Here is an 18,087-nt window from a genome sequence, read left to right as displayed (position 1 = left end):
AATACGTTTTGTTTGCGGATGATACAACCTGTAACCTTTGCTTTTAGCACTATAACCAACAAAAATACATTTGACAGCCTTATCATCCAATTTTCTGCGCTGCACTTGTGGCACCAAAGCATATGCCAAACAGCCAAAAACACGCATGTGCTCAATAGAAGGTTTTCTATCATGCCATGCTTCATATGGAGTAATAGACTGCAAAGCTTTCGTAGGACACCTGTTAAGTACATAAGTGGCACACATGATGGCCTCAAGCCAAAAAGAATGCGGCAAAGCTTGACTTTTGACCATACATCGTGCCATTTCCGTTAGTGACCTGTTTTTCCTCTCAGCAACACCATTTTGCTGAGGTGTATAAGGCACTGTACATTGGTGTTTTATCCCACGACTAGCCAGAAATGCATTAAATTCATGAGACATATACTCCCCCCCTCGATCGGAACGGAGGGTGCCCATAGTACATTTTGAGACATTTTCAGCCATAGCCAAAAATTGTTTGAAGCACATAAAAACTTCGGACTTCGCTTTAAGCGGAAATACCCATGCATGCCTGGAGTAATCATCAATGAAAGTCACGAAGTACAGGTAATTGCCCAAGGACGGAGTTTGCATGGGCCCACAAACATCACTATGCACAAGCTGCAACCTGCATGTGGCCCTAACTGAACCATCCTTTGGAAACTTAGAACGCTGCATTTTACCCAGAATACAGCCTTCACAAACATGTTTGACAGGTGCTTCAAGAGGCGGCAAAGAAGCAACCATATCAGATTTCTGCAAACGCAGCAAACTGGCAAAATTCAGATGACCAAAACGTGCATGCCAAAGTTTTGCATCTGAAATAGCCCTTGAATCTGCAACAGCATTTGCAAAATTTTGTCCACACTTGTCATACAAAGTGAGCTTATACAGCCCACGGCACAAAAGCCCAGATGCAACAATTTCATCACCAAAACTGAGATCATGAACTGTACATCTGTCATCCACAAATTTGACTACAAGTCCAAGTCTAGCAAGTGCGGATACAGACAAGAGATTCTTCTTGATCCCAGGTACATAAAGTGCATCAACAAGTGTGAAGGAACTGCCATTAGCAGCAGTGAGCACAATCTTTCCAACTCCCTGAACTGGATAAGAGGCGTTGTTGGCACAAGTGACTGAATTCCCATGAGGGACAGACTCGAGAGAGGTAAACAATTCACGATGTGAGGTAATGTGCTTTGTAGCACCACTGTCGAAATACCACACATGTGAATCTGCAGCAACTGACAAGCATGCATCATGGACAACAGGATTGTAAGTGCACTCTGCGCTAAAAGCCCATTCTGCATCAACATCAGCATCACAATCTCCTTTCACAGAAGACTCAACAATGGCTGCATTTGTAGTGGAACCAGCATTTGCAGTGGAACCACCCTCTTTCTTCTTAGCCTCTTTGGCCTTCAACTTAGGACACGACTTGATCAAGTGATCATTGGCTTTACAATAATGGCAACGCATCTTCTTTTTGCCCTTATCACCAGAATTGCGAGACGAAGTGCTACTAGCAGAAGCATTAGGAACATAATTTTTGCCACTCACAGCAGAACCATAAGAAGTGGCTGCATTACTGTTACCACCCTTTCTTTGAGAAGCAATAAAAGCCTGTTCAACTGCACGCTGCCTAGTCCTGTTTTTTCTAGAAAGTGACTCTTGCAACAGCAATGTGCATAATGCATCAAACTTGACAACTTCAGGATTTCCTTGGGTCATCAGTCTCCAAGTACTAGCAAAAGTCTGGTAGGAATATGGTAAGGCATCAAGAACAGTCTGCACAAGGGAACTGTCCGAAATGACTTCACCTGCAGAAATGAGTTGCTCATTGATATCCTTGACACTAGCAAGGAAAGTGTCCATATCATCTTCCTCATGCATAATCTTCGACTCTAGCTCTTTACGCAGCAAAGCAATTTTAGCCTCATTGCGGCTTGCATAAAGACCTGCTAGAATATCCCAAGCTTGTTTTGCAGATTTTGCTGAACGGATGTGAGGAATAATGGTGCGCTTCACAGACAACGCAATCAATGCATGAGCCTGCGCATCCTTAACATCCCAACGAGCTTGTTCTGCCGTAGGCAAAACAACTCTAACAGCTGCAATCCTTGCAGCAAGACCTGCAACATCCTCAACATCGCCTACATCTTCAGAACCAGGACGTACATCAATGCCCTGCACAATGTTCCAAACACCTTTTGACACAAGAACATGTTGCATCATATAAGCCCACATAGGGTATTTTTCCCCATCCAACCTGTCCTCAATAGCAAACATCTTGAACACATCTGTGTTGTTGTTGTCAGCCATGGTAAATGCTGCACCTGATGTGAAAACTGCCCGAAAATAGGAGAAATGGAGCGGGAACAACTTGTGCTATATAGCACAAACCGTAGAAGACTATAAGGCACCTGTTATGCAGAAAACGGCACTGACAGAAAATCTGCACAAAATGACGAAATAGCCTGTGCAGTACTGCCTGTAGTGGAAACGGAGGCCGAAATGAGCCCAAATCAAAATTCTGAGCAGCCCGAGCTCTTCGTGCGTGCCCAAAATATCTGTCGACCTGCGAACGCTCGCCAAAGCTCACTGAAATCGGAGAAAGTGAGCAGGCGTGTGCTGGAGCAGCTGGCGACTAAGCCCGGGAGGACGTGACCTGCTCTGATACCAATTGTTGGAATTAGGGTTGCAGAGAAACACACACAGCTTGGAGAAGACGAAGGAAGCTCAAGGCACACAATAGAGAGTATGTTACTTAGTGTGCAATGGAAAGATAGTTAGCCCTAGAGTGATGGGCGTATATACAATGCACGGGGGAAAAAACCTCCTAAAGAGGGAAAAAATGCCCCGGCGGTCCTAGTGTGTTCACACACATCACTACCACATGTATATGGTAACAGCGAGTAGCCCGCAATGAACCATCTTTCAAAAACTTAGAATGCTACATTTCCACAAAATTTAGCATTAACAAACATGCTGAGATGGTTCCTCCAAAGGGGGCAATGAGGCAACCGTATTAATTTTTTGCAAATGCATCAAACTGGTAAAATTTAGATGACTAGAGCATGCATGCCATAATTTAGCATCTAAAACAACCTTAGAATATGTACCTTCATTTGCAAATTTTCCTTGAATTTGGCATAAGGATTAAGCTAGTACAACCCATGAGACAAATGGTGTCTAGTGCCACAATAATATCACTTGAAGGAAGATCATGAGCAGTGCATTTGTCATTTACAAACTTCACAAAAAGACTAAGTCTTGCTAATGTAGAAACAAACAACAGATTCTTCTTGATCCTAGGAACAAAAAGAATATCAGGAAGTGTAAATGAGCCACCTTTAAGTACAATGAGTACAATTCTGAGTCCCTCAACTTGATAAGGTGCATTGTTGGCGCGTGACAATATTACCATTAGAGACAACATCAAGAGAAGTGAACAAGCCATGATGAAATGTAATGTGCTTTGTAGCACCATTGTCAAAATACCACACATGTGAGATTGTAGCCTCAATCATGCATGCATCATGGACAAAAGGGTCATATTGACACTATGTACTAAAATCCGTTCTCCATCAAAGCCAAAATTTGCAGATTTTGCAATGGCTGCATTTAAAAAAGAGTCACTTTCTTTTTTATGTGTCTCTTTAGTCTTTAGCTTAGAACATTATTGTATCAAGAGATCAACAGCTATACAATAGCTGCAATGGCTACATTTAAAGAAGACTCTGCAATGGCTACAATTTGCAAATTCTACAATGGCTACATTTGAAGAAGATTCACTTTCTCTTAGGACATTGCTTTATCAAATGATCAACAACTATGCAATAGCTGCAATGAAAATTTTTCTTTCCTCTCTAAGCAAATTTACCGTATGCATTGCTGTTATGGTCACAAACAGTTTACTACTCGAAGAAGGAACATTGGAAGTAGCAACATTGTTATTGCTACCTCTTATTTGTGTAGAACATAAGCTTGATCCACAGCATGTTGCCTAGTCCTATTTTTTTTTGACATAGCCTCTTCTAATAGAAAAGTGACTAGCCCATCAAACTTGATAGCATTATCATGCACTATGCAACAAGTTTCAAACTAGAAATGATACGAGTCTGGTAATGTATCTAAGACGGTTTGCACAAGTGAATGGTCAGGACTCACCTCACATACAACATTAAGTTACTTTTTGATATCATTGACTTCGGTAAGAAATATGTCCATTTCATCTTCGTCGTGTATGATTTTTGATTCATTTTTCTCTGTCACAGTGAAAGATTGAAGTTGATGTTAGAAAATGCTCAAATTGAGTAGGAACTGAAGAAAAAATGTACGTGCTATATAATACAAACCACAATAGACTGTTGAAGACTTCTTATGCAGAAATTTGCAATGGACAAAATTCTGCAAAAAGGACAAAATTTCATGCATAGTATTTGTAGTAATGAAAATAAAGACCAAAATGAGCCCGAATCAAAATTCTGAGCACACCCAACTCTACGAGCTTTCCCAAAGTATTTGTCGACCTGTTGATGCTCTCACCAAAGCTCACACCCAAATCGAGGAAAGTGAGCAAGGGGTGCTGACAACTATGCTTGAGAGGAATCAACTTGCTCTGATACTAATTGTTGGAGTTAGGGTTACAGAAATGCACACATAGGTTGGAGATGGAGAATCCTTAACAAGGAAAAAAAGTGCCTCGACTCTCCTAAGTGTGTTCACACACATCACTCCTATCTACATGGTTACACACACACACACACACACACACACACACAAATCTAGCATGCATCCATTGTGGAGACCCTCTCGACGATGGACTCACAATAGTTGACTATTCAAATAACAATGATCTAGCATCGCTTAAGCGAATGCATTATGTTGAATGTCATTTAAGGGATGCTTGCCTATTTAAAAAGGTAGGGTCGCAAGTGACCCCCTTGCATCGTATATATGGCGCATGGACACATGAGAGAGAGAGAGAGAGAGAGAGAGAGAGAGAGAGAGAGAGAGAGAGAGAGAGAGAGAGAGAGAGAGAGAGAGAGAGAGCAATGAAATGAAATGAAATGTTATATTAACGTCTTCAAAAGGCCAAAGTGACCTATGAAACCAAAAAGTTACAATGTGGTGGATCTGATACAAAGTCAGAGTAACAAAAATGACAAAATAAAATACTATGGAATCCTAAACTGCTAAGTGTGAACTAAGCAGCTAGCTAGGATAGCTAAATCACAAAAGATCTAGCATCAGTCGTTGGTGGATCTCATCAATCTCCTCCATGGTCAATAGTCCGACTGGGCATCGTAGAGAGAGAGAGAGAGAGAGAGAGAGAGAGAGAGAGAGAGAGAGAGAGAGAGAGAGAGAGAGAGAGAGAGAGAGAGCATCAACAATGGAGACCCTCTTGACTATGGACACAGCTAGGTAATTGTTTAAAAAACAACAATCTAGCATTGCATAAGGGACTCCATTACGTGGAAGGTTGTTTATACGACACTTATGTATATAAAAAGCTAGGGTCACAAGCGACTCCCTTGCATCATACATATGACACATGGGCATCGGCTATGCGACCCACGAGCACAAAGAAGACATGCCAGATACCTAAGGCAAGAATCCATATGGAGGAATGGCTACCTTTAGGGCCTAGTGTAGAGAGAGTTATAGTTCCAAAAAAGGACATAACTTTCGTCTCGGTTATATGAGCTTAAATTTGAATCTCGTCAATGAAGTATCCAATTTGGACAATTCTGAAGATTATAGTTATGTTTACATGATCTAATTGTGAAAACTCAGGAGTGGTCGGATGATTTGAACTCCTTCAACAAAATTGTGCCATAAAGTTGCAACCAATAATATCAATACATCAAATATGCTTTTTCTCCAATCTATTCTTTGTACTTTTTCATACATATGAAGTTCTCTCATTTAAGTTATTTATTGTGAAGATCATGATTTGTGTTAGAGGTTCTCTCTTGATTTAACCAACTCATTGAGATTGCATATTTAATCACTAGGTGCTTGAATTGTTGCTTTAGGACTCAACATAGAGTCCCTAGTCCTCTGAGCCTTTTTCCTAAAAAAAGTAATACATAGCTCTTTACAAACCAAATGGGTGGGCACCCATCCCCTTGCATGGTGATTTACACAAAATAGATGGCTGCTCACTGTTGTCCTCTAAAGAGTAACCTTGTGCAACAAAGTCACACATCCTATTGTTTGAATGTAGGCTTTGGACTGGTGCATCTACCAACCCCTCCATACACCCGTTAAAGGGCAATGGAGAAAAGAGGGCCCTTCTCTAGCGTGTAGGTAGCAACTGGTAAAAACCAATGCACAATTTGAAAACCACCCACTACAATCTGTTTAAAGGGTGCTTCAGAATTGTGAGGGGTGCTTCAACCAACGACAAAAGAGCCACGAAACTCTAGTTAACATGTTTGCATTGCTGTCTGCACACCAACAATATGGGGTTGTAGCTCAAGGGCCCTCCATAGGTCACATTAATGGGCTGATGAGAGAGCCCTCTAAAATACCCTTATGAGCAAAATTTATGTTGGGTTGCATATTGGAATGTTGGGTAAGTGTCAAACTCTATTCATCGTGTTACCATTAGCTGGGTAAGTGTTAAACTCTATTCATCGTGTTACCACTTAGCGCATGTGCTTATCTCCGACCAAAATCACAAGATCTAAGTTTGTTTTCATAGCAATTTGGCCGAAGTTTTGACTCAAAACGAGGAGAAACTTACATTGTCATTTTCCTCACTCGTTGAGAGAGATTTTTTCGGTGTACAGTTGCAAATTTTTTTCTAACAAGAGATAATAGAGACGAGCGGTTGGCATTTTGATCTGGAGACTGGAGCTCACAAGTATCACAGATGATGCTGTAATAGGCCTAGGTCGAAGCGCGCTCGCTCATCACTCTTTATCACTCCACCTACACTACTTACTTGGATCACGTCTCTCTCTCTCTCTCTCTCTCTCTCTCTCTCTCTCTCATGTTTCGTGAATCCTGCTCGTTCTAACTTCTACCTCTCTTTTTTATCCGCGAGCTCCCAAGTTATCTGTCTCTACGCAAGATATTCTCTCTCTCTCTCTCTCTCTGCCCCACTCACTTTTACTGATGATGATAAGCAATATACACTGTGAAATGGTGAAGGTGTTCAACACAAGTCGACTGTCCAGTGCCCACCGCTTCTCTCTCTCTCTCTCTCTCTCACACACACACACACACACACACACACGCACTCACCTTCTCACCTTCCTGAAACCCTAGGTCGCCACACGCCTGACACATTGCCTAAGTTCTCATCTAGCCATTTTAGTAGTGCAGCTCAGCTCGAAGACCCCTCCTCTTTCTTCTCTCTCTCTCTCGTCATTCTCTCTAGTTTGTAGTTTGTACCCACTTTAAGCAATTTTATTTTATCCTCTTCTTTCCTTGCTATCCATTGCCTTCCCTCCCCCCCTCCCTCTCTTTCACTCACGCTCGTTCTTTGGGCTCGAGAGCTGTGCTGCCCCCCCCCCCCCCCCCCCCCCCCCCCCCCTCTCTCATTTTTATTGAGAACAACAAAGCTTTTGGCAATTATCAGAGAGCGTGAACATAGCAGAGCTTTCGGTTATGGATAAGGTTGTCACTTTGAGAGAGGTGTCTGCTTTCGAATTAAGCTTTGCACCAAGCGGATAAGGCTCTGCTTCAAGCTCATTACACCCAGGGTAAGCCAGTGGAAGCAAGGTCTTATATAGTCAAGCTGGTGAGATGCCATAAAACTACAAGATTATTGCAGCCTCTGGACAGGCGGAGAGAATACTCTCACCCATTGACGACGGCAATATGCAAAGCTGCAGTTAGGGTCTGTTGTCCTATCCTGAGTAACTTCTGCAAAGCTGCGCTTGAGTCCATACGACTACTGCTCACTTGAACATCTTCATTCTGCTGGTAAATCAGCCCTACATACCATCTTCGTATGGCTCCTCGGGCTAGCAAGGCCAAAACCCACAAACCCAAAGGGGAGAAGAAAAAGAAGGAGGAGAAGAGTATGTTCACTTCCTTTTCTGCAGCTCTTTTTTGGCTCAGTATATAAGAGGGGACATTTGCCAATTTTTCTTAATGAGTACTTCTTCTCTGCTGGTTTCTTGCTGAGGAGACACTTCATTTGTTGTCTACTAATCATTGCATTGGCCTCAGCAGCACTGCCAGTTGTGTTGGATATCACTGTTATAGTACCAGGGGGGAACCAAATCTTATTGAAGGTGAGAGCACTAAGAAAATCTCCCTTGAATTCTCAAGCAGTTTCCTTTTGTCATTTATCTGCTGAAGTATGCTCTGCCTTCAGGGGATCTCCACGGACCGAATCTTGGATGTTAGAAGACTGCTCTCGGTGCATGTGGAAACTTGCCACCTGACTAGCTACTCATTCTCACATGAGGTAAGAACCTTGGAGTTTTTCATGTTCTCGACAGATGCAGCAATTGCAATGAGTAAGTCAGTGACCAATGCTTGGATGCATCATTTCTTCCCCATGCATACCTGAATGCGGGGTATGCTTGCTATGAGTTTCAAGGTGCTTTGGTCAGGATTTCTTACTGGCTTTACATATAAAATAATGGCAGGTCCGAGGTGATAATCTTCGTGACTCACTTGAGGTGGCAGTGTTGAAGCCGTGTGTCATAAAAATAGTTGAAGGTGCATTTCTTCTTGCATTGTTTTATCGGCACGAGCCAAGAATATCTTTGCATATGTCTTATGAATTTGCTATACTTCTTCAAATATGTACTTGCAAATGCATCTCCATTGGCAAGATATCCAACACTTCTGCCTTCTTCTGTACTGTCAGGTGAGTACACAGAAGAGCAAGCTATCGGCCACATCAGAAGAGTCCTGGACATTGTTGCATGTACATCTTGCTTTGGACCTTCTGGAAAGAAGGCAGATTGTTCTTCTCAGGGAAGCAATAAGGATTGCTCACATTCTCTTGCAAATGATAACCATGCCAAGGATTGCTCTTCTGCAAGAACCAGTGGAGCAATCGCTGACAATGGCAATGGGCATAGCAAGAAGGTCAATGGAATGGAAGGTGAGAGGGCCGGTGACAAGGTGGGCCATACAATTCATTGCTGTGGAGGCCAGGCTGACCAGGACACTGGAAACAAGATTTGTGAGGGGCCCATTAATTCAGGGGAGGGCAGGAGGGTGGGTGACCTCAAAAAGTCGACTCACAAGAAGCCCTCATTAGCAGAGAAGCCTGAAGCTGCAGCGGCTATGGCAGCTGCTAAGGAAGCCACAGAAAAAGGAGACATGACAGGAATGTGCCCGCCCTCAAGGCTCGGTCTTTTTTACGAGTTTTTTTCACTCTCTCATCTTCCTTCCCCGATTGCATGTGAGTCAACAACTCCCCTTTGTTCAGTATGGCCCTTGGCCTTTTCTGGAAACTCCATCAACTCTTCAATTGTAGTTGATAACACATTCTGGTATGGCCTTTGCAGACATCAGAAGGTCAATAAAGCATCATGTTGAGGAAAAGAAGGACATGGGAAATTTCTTTGCAATTGATGTACGTTTGTGCGGAATCCCTCTGTAATGTGCAATCATTTATCTTAGTGACCCTTGATTTACAAATGAAAGACATGCCTTCAACCCTAAGTGCTCGTCACTAATCGTTTAAGAGTGTATCTCTTGTGGGACAGGTGAAACTGTGTAATGGGAAGTTGGTGACTGTTATAGCCAGTAGAAGAGGATTTTATAGTATAGGGAAGCAGTTCATTCACAGCTTCAATCTGGTCAATCTACTTCAGAGACTGAGTAACGCATTCGCCAATGTTAGTCTCCATCTTTGAGCCTCTACTGCTTTGTAATGCACATTTTGAAGTGCTTTGAATTCTGCCTAGGTTGTTTGGGTGTGAGTCATGTCTGTTGACTCGGTCATGATGCGATTGTCCTTTTCTTGTGAAATTGACAAATTTCTGAGTTGCACATTCTGGAATGCATGTGATGACTCTTTTTTCTTTGGTTTGTTTTTATGTCAACAGGGATATGGGGAGCTGATGAAAGCCTTTGCAGACAGGAACAAGGTAGGCTTTCTTTTGAAGTTCTAATTTTTGGCATGTGTGGTTCATCCTTGTAAAATTCCTCTCCTGGATCACCCTTCAAAGACGTACTTGATTGTTGGTGTTTTGCAACAGTTCGGAAATCTTCCATATGGTTTCCGATCCAATACGTGGGTGGTGCCTCCCCTTGCAGCAGATGCTCCAGCATTGTTTCCCCCTTTGCCAGTTGAGGATGAAAATTGGGGTGGCAATGGTGGGGGCCAAGGTAGAGATAAGCGACATGATACAAGGCAGTGGTCAAGGGAGTTTTCCATACTCGCTGCTATGCCTTGCAGCACTGTCGAGGAGCGCCAAGTGCGAGATCGTAAAGCTTTCCTTCTTCACAGCTTGTTTGTTGATGGTGCACTCACCAAAGCAATAGCTGTGGTACAAAGGGTGGGCCCGTCTTTATCAACACCAATGCAAGTCCATGAAGAGACTCAAGGTTACTTGAATTTCCACGTCACACGAGATATTCCTAATGCAAGTAGAAAGCTCCTTACTAAAATTGATGAAAGTGGTGGCTTCAGCACAAATGAACTGGCAGAGAAGAATCTACTGAAGGGAATAACTGCAGATGAAAACACCACGGTGCATGTATGTGTGTGCTAAATGCCATCCCCACTCCCTTGACTTTGCATTTTCCAGTTTTTCCCGTCTCGCTATTAGGATCCATGGAGTCGTATTCTAACTAACTGATTTGTTTTTCCTCAAACCACAGGACACAACAACACTTGGGGTGGTTATTGTGAGGCACCATTGTTTTGTTGTCGTAGTAACGTCTTTGGGAGGGGAGGTTTCCAGCAATACAAGTTCTCTACCCAAAGATATTGACATAGAAGACCAACCAGAAGGAGGCGCAAATGCTCTTAATGTCAACAGGTGGATTGAAGAGGATCAGGCATTTCTTGAATTTTTTCTATTGCTTTGTTGGTGGTGTTTTAATCCTGAAGTCTATGTGTGCAGTCTTCGTTCGCTTCTACACCCAAGCTTGCCCGCACTAACAGGTCATAGTCACGGTTCTCGACAAGCATCGGGTTTGGAGGACTCACAATCTTCAAGACAATTAGTTGAGGATGTACTGAAAGAGAGTCTCACAGAGTTGTTAAATATGAATCAGTGCACTGACAAGTTTCTCAGATGGGAGCTTGGTGCTTGCTGGGTCCAACATCTGCAAACCCAGGCGGCTGTGCAAAAGGCAGAATCAGAGGGTCCGAAGAGTAATGCTACCGAGGGTGGTGTGAAGAACTTGGGTTCTAGTAAAAATGTGAAACGCACCACACCGAACTCTGGCATAGAGAAAGATACCCAACTAACTGCAGCTTGTGAACCTCTTTCTCAAGCACACACCGGTGCATCCATATCAGAAAGCCTTCAGAATGAAGGGAAATCATCAGATTTTGATGAATGTGCACTCCAAGGCCTTCTATCTGAGGCTGCCTTCAATCGATTAAAGGACACAGACACGGGACTCCATAGCAAGGTGTGCTATATTCTCCGAAGTTGAAGAAGGCTGTAACTTAGTACTTCTTGCTTCTTGCTTCAGTCCTCATCCTCATTTAGTACTTCATTGAAAATATTGGGAACTGAGATGTCAATTCTGTGTAACAGTCTCTGAGCAGCTTAATGGATGGAATACAAGAGTATTATGAGGAGACAGCTCTGCCAAAACTGGTATTAGCCAATGGCAGAGATAATACAAAATAAGTAAAATGTGGTGCCTTTTACAATGTCTATTTGGGTGATCCACAGGTTTTCCGTCTTGCAGGTCGCTGATTTTGGATCTTTAGAGCTTTCACCAGTTGATGGACGCACACTAACAGATTTTATGCACACACGCGGTTTGCGAATGCGCTCTTTGGGCCGGGTGGTGGGTAGTCCATCTCCTCTCTGGTTCTCAAGTTTTTGATATGAGCATGTCTACATGGTCGGTGCAAGCCTACTTGGACTGATCGCTTGATTGATGATTGAAACTACAAGGTGTTGTGTCCTACATCTCTTGCTCTGAGGAAGAGCTCCCGTCAGTGTGCATAGGATATTTGTTGGTTGTGGCAAGTGTCATCAACTATCTTATTTCTATTGTAAGTTATGGTTTTGAGACGAGGGCTTGTCTGGCTTTAACTGCTTATGAGGGTTCTAAAGCAAAAGCCCAGTAGAGGGCACAAAGGGTGCACTTTGCCTGGACATACTGACAATCCTGGAATATGTATCTTCCAAGTAGCTCCAAACTTAGAAATGATTGTGCTGTTCCATTATCGGCTGTTATCTTTGATCAAATAGCTGTTTAAGTGTTGTTCTATCCGCCTGTTCTTGAGAACTTTTCACAATATGCCCAAATGGAAACTTCAGCTAGAATTGTAAGGACTTTCACCAGTTTCCTTAACTAGCTTGTCAGCCTTTTTTTTTGAAGGATATTTGCGTCGTTTTTTTGTCTTAGCCTGTTGTCATCCGCAAGGGTTTTGAGAACAAAAAATTTGGTGCTATTCATGGTCTGGATTTTGGAAAGTCATAGTTTGTCTGACATAGTTACTTACATGCTTTTCAGGTGAAACTTGCGGAGAAACTTCCCCATGTGCAATCTCTCTGTGTTCATGAGATGGTTATCCGAGCATTTAAGCACCTTATGCGAGCTGTCGTTGCAGCTGCTGTGGGCACCTCAAAACTGGCGGCTGCCATTGCAGCTGCACTTAATGTCATGCTTGGTACACATGTAAATGAGGCTGGTTCTTCACACAGCATTTGGAGATGGCTCGAGGTTTTCTTAGAGAGGAGGTTTGGATACAAGTCTGAAGATGGTGAACAACCTGAGCTTCGAAAATTCGCAGTGCTTCGAGGTCTTTGTCATAAGGTCTCTGGGTTTGTGGAGTTTTTGTCTCTTTATAGACAAGATCTGAATGGTCTCACTGATTGGAGCGTCTTACATGTTCAGGTTGGCATAGAGTTGGCCCCTCGTGATTATGACATGGATGGACCCATCCCGTTCAAGGGAATTGATGTGATCAGCATGGTACCGGTGTACAAGGTATTTTCTGAAAGGTTTTACTCATGTGTCAGGGTGATGCTGTCAAGGCAGACCCAGAGCTCTGACGGTTTTCGTTTACTTACAAACAGCAAGTAGCTTGCTCTTCAGCTGACGGTCGGACACTACTAGAATCGTCAAAGACTGCTTTAGATAAAGGGAAACTTGATGATGCAGTCACTTATGGGACCAAGGTCAGTAATCTTCCTGTAGTTGATTGTGAATGGTCAAACTTGACAAGCATATGAGCCTTCATTTGTTATTGTCCGGCAGGCTCTTGCAAAGCTTGTTGCTGTTTGTGGTCCATATCATCGCATGACTGCTGGTGCTTACAGTCTTCTAGCTGTTGTTCTTTATCACACTGGGGATTTTAACCAGGTAAAGGAAAAGCTCTCTCTGTTATTAATTTATCTGATTAGTTTTACATCAAACCTTTTAACATTTTTCACAACTCAGGCCACAGTCTACCAGCAGAAAGCTTTGGATATAAATGAGAGGGAACTTGGATTAGACCACCCTGACACAATGAAAAGTTATGGCGACCTTGCGGTGTTTTATTACAGACTTCAACACACAGAATTAGCTTTGAAGTAAGCAATGTCTTCATAGTTTTGAAAAGTCGCATCTTGCAGTGAATTTCAAATACATGTCTCTGACAGGATTGCCACTGGCCTTTCATGCAGGTATGTCAACCGAGCCTTGTACCTATTGCACTTAACCTGTGGTCCTTCTCACCCCAACACGGCCGCAACATATATTAATGTTGCCATGATGGAAGAAGGCCTTGGCAATGTCCATGTTGCTCTCCGGTATCTACATGAAGCCTTGAAATGCAACCAGAGACTGCTGGGAGCAGATCATATACAGGTACGACACAACAAAGGTGTAACTTTTTGTTCTCTTTAGTCATGTATGTATACTAAACACAACTCTTTTTGCAGACGGCTGCAAGCTACCATGCAATTGCTATTGCCTTATCTTTAATGGAGGCATATTCTTTGAGTGTCCAACATGAACAAACTACTCTTCAGATTTTACAGTCGAAACTTGGCCCTGATGATCTTCGAACTCAGGTTTTCCTTTATGAAAGGATGCATCCTAAATTTGTAAATTGTAACTAGAATCAGACATACTCATAGAACTGGTGAGGGGTAACACAGGATGCTGCTGCATGGCTGGAGTATTTTGAGTCAAAAGCGATGGAACAGCAAGAAGCAGCTCGCAATGGGACACCCAAGCCTGATGCCTCAATAGCCAGTAAAGGGCATTTAAGGTACTACTGCAGTCTGGTGTTACATGGACTCATTGACCATTCATGCATATTCCGGGTAATTCTTTTGCTTGCATGGATGTAGTGTGTCAGACCTGCTGGATTTCATCAACACTAATGTCGAAGAGAAGGCCGAAGGAAAGAAAAAGAAGGGCCGAGCTAAGGTACAATCTCGTTGATGAACCAGCCATGGAGTCAATCAGTTGGTTATTCAATAATTTTTTAACGGGCTCCTCTGTATTTATCCAGACTAAAGGAAGAGGAAGTCAAAGTACATGGGACTGTTCTTCTCCTATGGATAGCAATGACATGGCCAAAGTTAATGTGCTAGACTTGGAAGTGGAAAGGAAAGGAAGCCAGATAAATGAGTTGATGCCAGCAGGTGAACATAGTGAGGCGAACGAAGAAGCTGAGGACTTGTCGACAGGGGATGCGATAAATCCCTCACCCTGTGTGATAAAGGTGTGCCCTAACTCTGCAGAAGCAATGGCTCCTGTAGTCAATGGTCATGCCTCTGTTACTGATACGTCGGGAACCACAACAGAGTTTCAGAGTGATTCTTCTAACATTGCGACGGTTGCTGATGAAGATGGAGGCTGGCAAGAAGCAGGACCGAGGGGAAGAAATTCAGCTGGACTATCCAGGAGGTATAGTCAGCGCAGGCCTGCCCTCACCAAGTTAGCTACCAATGTTGTCAATAATGGGGTGCGACATCCTCAAGAACCTGTTCGATTTCGAGGAAGCTCTTCAAATGCTATTGTGGGGTCTACCAAGCGAAAAAGCACACAATATCAAGCGAATCACAGTTCTTTCACATCATCAAGGGAGCCCACAGAAAGCAATTCAACTTTCACTGGAAAACTGATGAAAGCTTCTTCAATCAATGCAAGGCCAGCTTCTCCCTCTGTTTCCTCTAGGAATGCAGCACAAGAGATTGGCGAGGCAGGGAAACAGCTATCTTCTGCTGATGCCAATGGGCCTTCAAAAGTTAAAGACATGACCGAAGAAGGTGCAGCTGTGGAGAAACCTGTAGCTTCTCTCAAGGATGGAGCCCTGAATCGAGCACTGCCTTCCAAAGTAGTCCCATCTTACAAGGACGTTGCTTTAGCTCCACCTGGTAAATGCAACATTGCAAGACCTGTGATTGTATGGCTCCCATCAGAGAGGAATGCAAAAGACAAGGGGTCTAGTCTAGGTAAAATGGTAGAAGAAACTCAGGAAGCTACACAAAAAAAGGGGGCAATAGAGGATGCTGTTGAGGCTGGAAACAAGGACTCGATTGAGGGCAGTGAGAATAATGACATGGGAGCAGAAGAAGGGTCATCTCAAGAAAATGGAGGAGTGAGGGAAGAGGCAGAACCTATGAGAGTTGGGCCTGTGATTGAGACTGTATCCCAGGAAGAATCTGCAGCAGGGGACAAACAATGTGGAGAAATCTGTGACCACAGCAAAGCTAGCCCCGACCTAACAGATGATGCACATGTTGACCCTGCGGGAATAGAAAGACAGCCTCGAAGCATGGCAAACTCAATCAATTTAAACGAGAGCAGTGCTGACGATGTAAGTGTGGCAAGCAGTGCAGATTTGGCCAACAAACTTTCAGCCACAGCAGAACCATATAAACCAAATCAGAAGAATAAATCTGATCAGGGCCCTGGGGTGGTCACTCCTGTTGAGGAAGCAAGACCAAATTTTCCACGCTCTTATTCGTACCATGGGCCTCAATCACATAACAACTCAAGAGCCCTCTTACCTGTCCGCAAACCCCCACGACTTTCAGGGGCTGCTAGTTATGGCTCCTGGTACTCACCAGCTTCTTCTCAATATGCCCGGTCTGCAAAACATCAATATAGAACTTCCTGTGAAAAGGTAACAGGGAATGGGATCCAACCCAAATCCCCTAATCTGATGAATCCCGAGGCTAAAGTGTATATTCCAAGTAAGTCTATGAATCCAAATGCAGCTGAATTCATTCCAGGGAAAATGTGGCAGTCAAATATTTCTGAGGCCAGAGAAGAATCCAAGGACTCCACTTCACCCTGGTCTGTGGTAGCAGAGGTCCCGGGTATCAAGGTCATGCAGACACCTGTCAAGTGCGGTAATGGGTTGCTGACAAATCCAAGTCACAGCCGCTCATCACAAACAACACAGTATGGCAACAAGATCGCCTCTTCAAAATTGTGGGGAGATGTAGCCAGCGAAAGCGAAGCAGAGCAAGACTTTGGTGAAAAGAAAAGAACAGCGCCTTCATATTCAAGCACTTGCAGCAATGCACTGAATCAAGAGACTAAGATCTCTCCAAAACCGCCTGTGCGCATCTTAGCAAAAGGAACGTCACCTTGTGAAATCAGAGGAATTGCACAGCAGGAATGTCTGCCTTCATCCAATGGGCATTCTACAACCGACTCGGCCGATCTAAGCAGCAGTGAACACGGAACCGTAGATAAGGGCAATGGTCACAAGGTCATTCAAACAAATGGAGATGGCTTCATTCTTGTCACCAAGAGGCGGCAGAGGGCACGTAACCAACCATTTAGGTATGTACGTGGTAACAATAACGTGCAGACTTATTATCGCCAGAAGGGAGCTGGCAACCCTCAGCTATTCAAGAGTGTGTATAGGGTTATAGGTCAGAGAAAAGATGCGGTGCCCAATGAAAATGGGTCAGCAGAGCATCCCCAGATAGTGACTGTTCGATGAGGGTAAAACTTCTGTAAAAATGCTCCAGGTGAATTGTGGAGTATCTGTAGGGAACTGGTTCTGTCAGAGGTCAGGAGGCTCTAAAGACTATCAGTATTGGGGTCTTCAAGATGATGCCTGCTACAAGTTCTTGATTAAGCATAAATCAAAGCTTGCTTTGAAGCGAAACTACTTGTCTCAGTGGGTACCTGGGATATGTCTATAAGAAGATACACTCTACTGAATAAGCTTGATACCTTTGAATATGACCAGTGGTCCCGAATAAGCGACCTTACCGACTCATCCATATCGAATCAGAAGAGGAAGTGGGAACAGCTTCCAGATGGCTGAGTTCGGAAATACATTTTATATATGATGGGTGGGATTAAAATCAAGCGGTAACCCACCTGCACATCATGCAACAAGGAAGTTTTGACACTAAGAAATCCAGGTTTCTTTCATGGCAAAGAGGGGGAGATGTATCTCGGGTGCTGCATTTTGTCGCTTATCTCAAGCTATCTTCGGTTGCTGTTGTGAAAGCTGGATCGTGGATAGGGGCAAGTGTATATTCGTTAGGGGCTGCTAAGAAGCTTCTTTGTGAAACGCATGCACTTACCTGCAGGGCCGAGGATGCTAATCTATGTAAGCAAGCGTGTACAGTTTTTGCTAGGTCATAGCCTCCAATTATTTGTCAATGAATCTGAGTCAATAAAAGGAACGAAGGTTCAGTGTAATGTGACAAGTTTCCTTGTGTATGATACATATGCCTAGACGCAGGCTAATGGCATCCATGTGAGACTCTTGTTGTGTGGAAAGCATGAAGCAAACTCACCTGTGGCCTACGAGAGAGTCACGAGCTGTGTCTGACATCGATTGCTGTGGTCCTCGTACCGTTGGGCTGTTCACTGCCTCGACCCTTTTCTTCAAGACATGATGTGTGCATTATCTTCTATGTAGCATGAAGGGTTTGAGAGAGATACTTTGTCTAGTCTCTTTGTGTAAGGAAC

At 43.5% G+C, this 18,087-nt stretch overlaps 1 protein-coding gene across 2 annotated transcripts; it reads left to right on the top strand.

Moving 5' to 3' along the window:
* The first annotated feature begins 7,566 nt into the window (after positions 1-7,566).
* On the top strand, positions 7,567-17,871 carry LOC147431918 (protein REDUCED CHLOROPLAST COVERAGE 2-like). Of its 2 annotated transcripts, none has more exons than XM_086494368.1 (23): positions 7,567-8,063; positions 8,218-8,279; positions 8,363-8,455; positions 8,640-8,712; positions 8,864-9,406; positions 9,513-9,580; positions 9,714-9,845; positions 10,056-10,097; positions 10,209-10,709; positions 10,834-10,994; positions 11,079-11,595; positions 11,724-11,786; positions 11,881-11,982; positions 12,658-12,960; positions 13,042-13,134; positions 13,224-13,325; positions 13,405-13,509; positions 13,588-13,721; positions 13,815-13,998; positions 14,073-14,204; positions 14,292-14,404; positions 14,487-14,565; positions 14,651-17,871. In XM_086494368.1, the coding sequence occupies exons 1-23, from the start codon at positions 7,994-7,996 to the stop codon at positions 17,099-17,101; spliced, it is 6,123 nt and encodes a 2,040-aa protein (XP_086350494.1). In that variant the 5' UTR covers positions 7,567-7,993; the 3' UTR covers positions 17,102-17,871. The 2 variants fall into 2 exon arrangements, with proteins under 2 accessions (XP_086350494.1, XP_086350493.1); XM_086494367.1 differs by having other exon boundaries at positions 8,215-8,279.
* Positions 17,872-18,087: the final 216 nt, after the last annotated feature.

This window comes from Adiantum capillus-veneris, chromosome 21 (genome assembly GCF_014529385.1).
Source record: "Adiantum capillus-veneris isolate H3 chromosome 21, ASM1452938v2, whole genome shotgun sequence".
In the NCBI taxonomy this organism is placed as follows: domain Eukaryota; kingdom Viridiplantae; phylum Streptophyta; class Polypodiopsida; order Polypodiales; family Pteridaceae; genus Adiantum; species Adiantum capillus-veneris.
The sequence above is the reverse complement of the archived record's forward strand: the minus strand, read 5'-3'. Positions and strand labels throughout refer to the sequence as shown.

What these genes read in the sequence shown, in the direction of transcription:
- LOC147431918 (XM_086494367.1), top strand. Translation starts at nt 7,994, where the DNA reads ATGGCTCCTCGGGCTAGCAAGGCCAAAACCCACAAACCCAAAGGGGAG. An exon ending in CCTTTGCAGACAGGAACAAG is followed by an intron (nt 10,098 to 10,208) that starts GTAGGCTTTCTT and finishes GTTTTGCAACAG; the next exon opens with TTCGGAAATCTTCCATATGG. An exon ending in CACACAGAATTAGCTTTGAA is followed by an intron (nt 13,722 to 13,814) that starts GTAAGCAATGTC and finishes CCTTTCATGCAG; the next exon opens with GTATGTCAACCGAGCCTTGT.